The following is a 9,847-nucleotide window of genomic DNA, read 5'->3' as shown; positions in this document are numbered from 1 at the left end:
TTTTTTTTGAGACAGAGTTTCGCTCTTGTTGCCCATGCTGGAGTGCAATGGCGCAATCTTGACTCACTATAACCTCGGCCTCCCAGGTTCGAGCCATTCTCCTGCCTCAGCCTCCCAAGTAGCTGGGATTACAGGCATGTGCCACCATTCCCAACTAATTTTATATTTTAAGTAAAGATGGGGTTTGACCATGTTGTTCAGGCTAGTCTCGAACTCTTGACCTCAGGGGATACACCATGCCCAACAGAAAGGTGAGATTTCAATAAATGAAGATATGGGACCAGGCAGAAAAAGGGGCATTCCATGTACAACAGGCAGAACTTAGACTCTGGCAACAACCAAGTTTCCAAATCCTATTCTATCATTCAGTAGCTACAGATCCTAGGGGAATAACTGAATGCCCTATACCTCACTTTTCTCATCAGTAAAGTAGGATAATAGTAACATATTTTTCCTAAAGTTGGAGTAAGGATTATGAAATAATCTATATAATGTATTCAGCATAATGCCTAGTAAGCGGTAAGCATCCAACAAACAGCAAATGTTAGCTAATAGTCTATGTGTTTAAAGAACGGTAAGCAGTCAAGTTAGGCTTCCAGTCCTCTTAAAGCAAAATAAGAAATGTGGTTGAAACAGGTTGTAGCCAGACTGAGGATGGAGTTCATGTCTACCTTAGAAAGCTGGTCTGCATTTAGCAGGCAACAGGGAGTCAATCATTAGAAGCCATATTAAGAATATTTTGAGCAGATCTCCAGTGGGAGCCCCCAGCCCCTCTCCTTGGCATCTGGCTCATGTGTGACCCCTTCTAAAAAGGCATAAGCCCCTAGAACTGGTTCAAGCCAGATCTGTTTTTTGTTTGTTTTTTGTTTTTGAGACAGAGTCTCACCCTGTCATCCAGGCTGGAATGCAGTGGCGTGATCTCAGCTCACTGCAGCCTCTGCTTCCCAGGTTCAAGCGATTCTCCTGCCTCAGCCTCCAGAGCACCTGGGATTATAGGTACCCACCACCATGCCCAGCTAATTTTTGTATGTTTGTAGAGATGGGGTTTCACCATGTCGGCTAGGGTGGTCTTGAACTACTAACCTCAGGTGATCCACCCACCTCAGCCTCCCAAAATGCTGGGATTACAGGCATGAGCCACTATGCCTGGCCAAGCCAGAACTACAGGAAAACAAACACTGTCATTTGTCCACTCCTAACATGGCCACGATTTTTTTTTTTCTTGTACCTTCCCTCCTAAAAGCAGAGTAATGGCTGAGACACAATTATTAACCTGACTTCCTTGGGGATTGTCTTGGTTAAACAAATTTTCCAGAAACTCATCCGGGTAGCTTAGGTCATTATTTATTTGCTACTTTTTAAAATTTGTTGATATCAGGCTTTTACTTATTTATCTTGAAGCTAATGTCTTTTCTAGATTTTTTTTTTTTTTTTTTTTTTTTTTTTTTTTTTTTTTTTTTTTTTTTTTTTTTTTTTTTTTTTTTTTTNTTTGCTCTTGTTGCCCATGCTGGAGTGCAATGGCACAATTTCAGCTCACTGCAACCTCTGCCTCCTGGGTTCAAGCTGGGATTACAGGCATGCTCCACCATACCCAGATTCTCCTGTCTCAGCCTCTCGGATATCTGGGATTACAGGCATGTACCACCACGTCCAGGTAATTTTGTATTTTTAGTAGAGGCGGGGTTTCTCCATGTTGGTGAGGCTGGTCTTGAACTCTCGACCTCAAGTGACCTGCCCGCCTCGGCCTCCCAAAGTGCTGGGATTACAGGCATGAGCCACCGTGCCCAGCTAATTTTGTTTTTTCTTGCAGATATGGGATCCCATCTTGTTTCCCAGTTTGGCCTTGAATTCCTGGCTCAAGCGATCCTCCCATCTTGGCCTCCCAAAGTGCTGGGATTACAGATGTAAGTCACCATGTCTCGCCGATAGTACCCGTTTAATACATTATAATGAAGAAAATGTTGAGGTGATAGTTAGATTCACTATCTTGATTGTGATAGTTTCATGGGTGTATATATGTCAAAGCCTATCAAATTGTGAACCTTAAATATGTGCAATTTATTAAATATCAACAAAACCTCAATAAAGCTATTAAAAATATGGTAAAAGCTTAGTAATTCATGTAATTAAAAAGGTGTACAACTTTATAATTAATAATATACTAATATACAAGCTAATGTACACATTAAAAACCTCAAAAAATTTATCAGGACAAGTGATTATATAGATATATACAAGACTATCAAACTATGGCATAGTGTATATTTAAAAGAAGAATAACCATCCTGGGCAACATAGGGAGACCATATCTCTACAAAAAAAATTTTTAAACTAGCCGAGTGTAATAGCATGTGCCTACAGTACTCAGGAGGCTAAAATGGGAGGATCACTTGAGCCCAGGAGGTCAAAGCTGCAGTGAACCATGATCAAGCCACTGCACTCCAGCCTAGGTAACAGAGTGAGACCCTATCTAGAAAAAAAAAAAAAAAAACAAAGAAAGAAAGAAAAGAAATACACCTATGTTACAACTATGTTCACGGCAGCATTATTCAAAATAGGCAAAAGATAGAAGCAACCCAAGTGTCCATCAATGAATGAATGGGTAAACAAAATGTGGTATATTCATACAATTAAATATTATTCAACCTTCAACCTTAATAAAGAAAGAAATTCGGACATATGCTACAACATGGATGAACTTTGAGGACATTATAGGAAGTGAAATAAGCCAGTTGCAAAAAGAAGCATACAATATGATTCCACTTACCTGCAGTATCTAGAGTTATCAGATAGAGACAAAATACAATGGTGCTTGCCAGAGACAGGGGCAGGAGAGAATGGGGAGTTGTTGTTTAATGGGTATAAAGTTTCAGTTTTGCAAGATGAAAAGAGTTGTATAGATGGATGGTAGTGACAGTTGCACAACAACGTGAATGTACTTAATGCTACTGAACTATACACTAGATGGTCAATCTCCTGTGTATTCTACCACAATTAAAGAGAGCAAGGGAGACATAAGAATTCCTACACATTATTGTAAAATCAGTAAAGGTGTTAATTTCATAATTTTTTCAAATGTTTTTAAGTGATCCTATTTTTTTTTTTTTTTTCTGAGATGGAGTCTCACTCTGTCACCCAGGCTGGAGTGCAGTGGGGCTATCTTAGGTCACTACAACCTCACCCTCCTGGGTTCAAGCAATTCTCCTGCCTCAGCCTCTTGAGTAGCTGGGATTATAAGCACACGCCACCATGCCCAGCTAATTTTTGTATTTTTAGTAGAGGCGGGGTTTCACCATGTTGGTCGGGCCGGTCTCGAGCTACTGACCTCGTGATCCTCGTGATCCACCCGCCTCAGCCTCCCAAAGTGCTGGGATTACAGGTGTGAGCCACCGCACCCGGCCTATTATTTTTAAATCAAACAACTTCCAAGGCAACTTTCCCAGAGTCCCCAAAAAGTCAATTCTGGAGCTGACACCAGGTTAAAACTCTTCATTTGCATTCTATTACTATCAGAAATCTACATATCAACTGCTTTTTCCCTTAAATATGACATATATTCCTAACATAGCTGTCAGAGGTTAAGGGTATAAGGTAAACACAATTCCCATGAAGAGTTCTTGCTTCTGGAAGGAGAACTCTACAGGTGCCACTGGGCAGCCTAATTTATCTGGAGTGAATAATAGGGGTCAGGGTCTGCGCACCTGCTGATTTTAATAGTGGGGGTACCTATATACTACAAGCAGGTCAAACTCTGAAAACCTCATAGCAGAGAAATGATCAGAGCCTGTCTAAGCTTTCAAGTTTAGATACATAACGGATGTGGCCCTAACTACCAGATAGGCTTCTTCAAAGGCAATTTCTGTTCTTGTTCCCCAAAAGAACACCTAAAATTGGAAAAGCTAAGGACCCTCATGAACACTGTTTACAACCACTGCTTCTTTGCACAGTACACTGCATCACCTTGGCTCCTTACTCACCACATTCCTCCAAGGTCTTTCAATTCCAAGGTGTAGAGTATGGTACTTGAATGTTTCCAAGAGCTTCATTTTCTTCCAAGAGTTCACCTTACTACTGCAGAGTAGCTTTTTGGTTTTTTCCCCCCGCCCTGAGCAAGGGACAAGGAGACCTCAATCATCTTGCAGGAAGATGATAGCATCTGCTGGAGGATTTCAACTAAATGTTTTACTGCAGCTTTTCAAACTGATTATATTTCACTGATTATATTTAAAACTGATTAACTGATTATATATAAAGCTCCCTTGGGGAATGGGGGCTGGGAGGAAAGAAGCTTTGGAGAAGACCTCTGTTGGCATGAATGAAGAATCGCTTAGACCTCCCAGGGGAAAGAGGTTGTTTAAATACCTGCCATCAGCATTCCCAAGTACATACTCACACACAATATGACTCCAGTTTTAAATTTCATCTCCTGCTCTTGAATGGTCCTGAAAGCGTTAAACTATTCCAGGCAAAGGCCTGCGCTTTTTCTATCAAAATGCTCCAGATGGAAATTACAAAATTTCACTTCCAGTTCTGCAGTGCACACACACTGCTCTCCTAAGATTTAAAAAAAAAAAAAAAAAAAAAAAAAAAAAAAAAAAAAAAAAAAACCAAAAAAAAAAAAAAAAAAAAAAAAAAAAAAAAAAAGACAAGACCCCTAATGTACTCAAGGAAAAAAATTTGACTGCTCAGCATACAGTGCCACTCTGTTTGAGACTATTTCTCCTGGAATATTTGCATGAACTGTCAATCTCAAGCTTTCTGGGAAGCTGCAAAAACTCAAGGTATAGAGAGGGTAAAGGAAAGGAGCCTTAAATAAGGAAAGAACAATAGCTGGGAATGTATGCAGTCATATGTATTTACCCAAATACCACCCTGATTCACAGCTCTGGTAACCATGCCCTGCACCTTACCACCTTTGCTGCTCCAATCCCAGCAACAAGCTAACAGTCTAGAGCCTAAAGGCTTCAGGTTATGACCATGAATCTGACCAGGGTTGGAAAGAATTTCCAGAGATTAAGGTACAACAGCCCTCCACACATGCAGGTTCCCTATCTGCAGATTCAACCAAATGGGAATGGAAAATATTCAGGGAAAAAATAAATAAATAAATAAAAATAACAATACAACAATTTAAAATAATACAAATTTTAAAAGCAGTATAACAACTATTTACATAGCATTTACATTGTATTAGGTATAATAAGTAACCTAGAGATGATTTAAAGTATACGGGAGGATATGTGTACATAGATTATATGCAAATACTACGCCATTATATATCAGGGACTTGAGCATCTGCAGATTTTGCTCTCCTGGAAGTGGGGCCAGTCCTAGAACCAATCCCTGGAGGATTCTCAGGGACAACTACATATGAAAGTGCATTGTAAATTGGAAAGAGCTATGTAAAAAGACTAAGAATATTATTGCTTTCAAGTCAGACACTGAGAGGCATTAACTTTCAAAGTAATCTGGGCACCCACAAATCAGAAACACACTACAAGGCAGGCTGACTAAGGAGGCACACCCCTCACAATACCCTTCTGGGGTAAGGTTGGGACTGAAGCCTCAGAAGTTCCTCAGGGCACATGCAAGCAGGTGGTTTATAGGGAAACAAAAAGCAAGGGATAGAGAGGTCCTCAAAAGGGTCCCATGAGATGAGGGTCTCATTTAGGGTCCATTTGACTCAAACAATTCTGATTGAAAAAACAGGACCTGGGAGTCTGGTCAAAGACACGTAGAACGTGAGTGGCCAATAATTCGTTGACTTGTTCACTGACAGAAACAGAAACTGATGTCCAGAGGGCTTAAATGACTGACCCAAGATCTTTTCTTACTACTAGATGAACTGAAACTAGAACTCTTTGGGAGCGAATATGCAATGCAGCCTCAATAGCCAGCCCAATTCAGCAAAAGAAAGCCTGCTCACAGAGGAGTAGACCGTACCATTATTGAGCACTTACAAGTGCCAGATACTGTTCTAAATCATTTATATATCTCATCATCAACTCACTACTACCTTAGGAAATCTATTTTATTTTACCTATTTTCCAAATAAGGAAACTGAGGCTTAGGCAAGTCATGTAACTTGCCTGAAGTGAAAGGCAAGCAACTGGCAGAACCAAGATTTAAACCTGAATCCCTCTGACTCAAAAATTGCACTTAACCACCAAACCAAACTGCATAGCTGTTATAGCAATTTTCTTTTTATCTTGGCATCTGTAAGAGAAGTAAGTCTGGCAGCACCATGAGTCCCATATAACACATAAAAAGCTGACACTCATAATATTTCTGACCCAGGGCTTCTAGCTAGTGGGGGGCAGAGCCAACCCAGATCCCAGGCCCTTTGTCTCCAAATTTTGTGCTGTTCCATAAAGAGCCTAGCTTCCAGAATATAAGCTCCACAAGGTAGAGACTTTTTCTTCTTCACGGCTGTATTGCCAGTCCCCAGAACACATAGTAAGCACTCAATAAATAGTTAATGAAAAAAGGAACAAAGTCAAGCTGCCATGGTTTGGCTGTGCGACCTTAGAAGGGCTTCTTGTTCTCTCTAAGCCTCAGTTTCCTTATATGGTGAATGGAAGGTGACAATAATACCCACTTCCTGGGTTGATGTGAGGATTAAACCAGACCATTCATTTAAAGCACCTGGGACAGACCGGAACGTAATGAGCAACCAAAATGTAATATACTATTATCATTATCATGATCATTATTACTACCATTATTCATTGACAGATTTGGACTCCTTAAGAGTTTTTCATGTTTTCTCACCCTGGTCAGATGATGTTTCACAGTAAAGATACAGAATAGGGAATTGAGAGTTGGTAAATCTGCTTCTAGTTTCAGATATGCCACCATCTAGTTGTGTGACCTTGGACAAGCCTCTTCAGTTCTCTGTGTTCTCCTCAGCTGTAAAATGAAGGACTAAACTATTCAAATCAGTTCCATAAGCATTCATCAGGCACCATCTCAGAGTAAGACATCATGCTTAGCCACGTTGAGCATTCGGGATCAATTTCTATGATCCTGAATAGTATCAGTGGAAAAATATCAGAGCAAAGCAAAACAGTCTAATGCTGTGGCACAGTTGAAGAGAAAACCCCAATAGCCAACTGCATTACATCATCTCAATGAGCAATGTTTGTAAATATCCAAAGTGTTTAATTTTGAGACACTCTTAAGAAATCCTTTGCCAATAAGAAATTGGCTGATACAGTTCTATTAACACCTATCAGCCTTGAACCTTCCAAAAAATAAACATTTAAAATCACTTTGCACCTTAGTCAAATGGCATGCTTCTGGAGAGAAATCTGGGAAGATCAAAGTTATTAACACTCCTGAAGGCAACAGTTTAAGAATAGGATGTGTTTTAAAAAAAAAAAAAAAAGACATATCTGGTTAAGACTGCAGGGGGGATTCCAAGAGCAAATTGCAATGCATCTGGGCAGGACACGAAGGCCAGTGGCCTATTGTTTACAAAAACAGGCCTGGATTATGAACAGTGACAAGAGGCCAGGACCTCAATTATAGCTCACAACCACACCTCTCTCAATCCCAGTTCAACTGAAGCTATCAATCAGTCAACTCCCCCATCTCTGTAATAAACCTACCAATATCTGCAGCCAAGTGGATAGAAGGCCCCTTAGGGCACCTCCAGCATTGACCAAACTAATGACATAAAAAAGATCCTGTAGGTACAATGAGGACTTTAGACAACCTTCCAACCTCCCAAGAGATAAGGGAGCTGGCCCATTTCAAACTCTACCCCTACCCCCACCCCTCAGCAATCATTTAAGGGGAGACATGGCCCTTCTCAAGTCCTCTCTGATAGGAAAAGGTCTCCTTGCACTGGTGCAGGGAAAGGAGGGGCCCCTCCCTTGTACTCTGAAACAAAGGAAAACCCAGAGCTCCAACCATGTGGTGTAACATTCAAGGCCACCCACCTCTTCCACTCCCTAGCTAAGGTCTCAATGGGCTGGAGCCACATGGCTCTTTCCAGTGACTGACCAGGAAAGGACAGTGCCTTGCACAAACACATGCTGCAGCTCTTTAACAGGCAGGAACCCTTCCTATGGGAATTGCTGGTTTAAAAAACACTATCTGAGTAAGGGCTCTTATTCATGAGTCAAGTCAGACAGTCGACAAGATAAGGAGATAGGTCACTTGGTTTCTCCAAGACTACATTTTGCTTTACCCTTCACATTTTTCCGGAGAGGAAAATGGGGCTTTAAAAGCATGTCTTCTGGAGCAGAGGGCCACAGCACAGAAGGGTTAAACAATTATGTCTTCCCATTTTCCAGAATCAGCACCAACCAGCAACCTTAACATCCTCCGAACTCTATTCAGATTTAGGTGAGGGCGGAGACCGAGCGTGTGTAGCCTTATTCTTTCTGATATTCTTTCTGATATTCTGTCATTCTTTCTGATCTCTGATTGTATGCAGGCTGACCAGAGACCAGACAGGTACAAGGTAAATCCAAGGTAGCAATGGACTTTTGGAGTCCAGTGCCATAGCAAATCTCATGTTTTCATATAGTGCCTCAGAAAAACCCTATCTCTCCCAAGGGTCTCCAAACGGTACACCTTCTCAAGGTTGCCTTTCTGTCTGGACTCCTCTTCGATCCCTGAAATAAATGTCCAAACACCTGTCAGATTTCAGCTGTCTTTGAAGGAAATCTGACCCAGAGAACCGGAGGCAAATTGTGCCTTTCTCTCACCAAGAGCCTCCTGCCCCTCCCCCGACCCTGTCAGCTTGGGGGAAAGGGCTGCCAAAATCACGGTCAGCCCCACAAAGATACTCCTACAGCCCACTCCAAAAATTCCTTTCCAGCGCCAGCAGCCCCTGGCACTGCCCATCCTTTGGAGGTTCAGACCCACCTATGAAACCACCTCTGGGGTCAGCCTGCCCCATCTGCTCCACCCAAAGAAATAAACAGCCTGCAAATCAGGGTGGAAATACATGCCTCACCAGTCCACAGAGCATTTGCAGTGTGCTATTTTTCAAAGCCCTTACCTTTGACCTGAGTATCGTACTCTGCTATGATCTCCTTATCCTTTTTGAATTTGGCTGGAGACGTCATGTTTTCCTTTTTTCTTCCAAATTCGAATTGTGAATTGATAGATCCACGGAAAAAAATCCAACCACCTAAATCAATACCTCCAAGACAGCTTCTCTAGAGGGCAGAGGAGCCCTCCCCCAACCCCGCGGTGGTCTCCAGCGCTCCGTGGAGCGCGGGCTGCGGGCTGGGCAGGCGGCTACGGCGGGCACATGCAGACGGTGGGTGCTGGGGCCGGGTGCCGCGGCGGCTGGTGCCTGTGCTAGAGCTGGAGCCGCAGCCTCAGCATTAGCCAGGAGAACTGCAGCACCCGGAGGCTGGCCTGGGGTCTGACATCAACGACACAGGCGGAGAGTGGAAGTCCTTCCGCACAACATGGTGTGGGGCTGCGGGGGTGTGGACGCGCCCAGCTGTGTCCCCGGGAGGGAGTGGGTGCTTTTCGGGGTGCCGGGGGAGGGCTGGGCGTGCTTCGCGGTTTTTTGTCGTAGAGGCTCGAAGATGCTGCAAATCAAATCCCAAACGGGAGCCGCAGCAGCGCGGACTGGATCGGAAGTCGTTTGCTCCGGTTCACTTGCCTGTAAATGCAGGAAAAGGGGGAGGGGGCGATCAGCCAGAGAGCAGATCCTAATCACGGCGGGGGTGGGGTAGGGGACGTAGTTCGGAGCCCGCCCGGGGCCCATTCCAGCCCTCCAAACGCCGCCGGGTCGGCAGAGCCCGGCGCTGCGAGATGGGGAGGAAGGAAGCTCCCTCCGGATTTTGTTTTAAGGCTGAAAGAAAACACTTTGGAGCAG

The 9,847-nt window shown here is 43.1% G+C and overlaps 1 protein-coding gene across 6 annotated transcripts in view; it reads right to left on the bottom strand.

Moving 5' to 3' along the window:
* Nucleotides 1-9,847, bottom strand: part of SRGAP2 (SLIT-ROBO Rho GTPase activating protein 2) — a 269,932-nt gene that overhangs the window by 258,380 nt on the left and 1,705 nt on the right. For all 6 annotated transcript variants that reach the window (XM_017525240.2, XM_017525241.2, XM_017525244.2 and 3 more), the window contains exon 2: nt 9,014-9,631. In XM_017525240.2, the coding sequence (XP_017380729.1) occupies nt 9,014-9,080 (67 nt within the window). In that variant the 5' untranslated portion in view covers nt 9,081-9,631. The remainder of the gene's footprint in view (nt 1-9,013; nt 9,632-9,847) is intronic.

Source organism: Cebus imitator, unplaced genomic scaffold, assembly GCF_001604975.1.
Source record: "Cebus imitator isolate Cc_AM_T3 unplaced genomic scaffold, Cebus_imitator-1.0 Scaffold38, whole genome shotgun sequence".
Taxonomy (NCBI): Eukaryota; Metazoa; Chordata; class Mammalia; order Primates; family Cebidae; genus Cebus; species Cebus imitator.
Note: the sequence above shows the minus strand (reverse complement) of the source record. Positions and strands in the feature narration are given on the sequence as shown.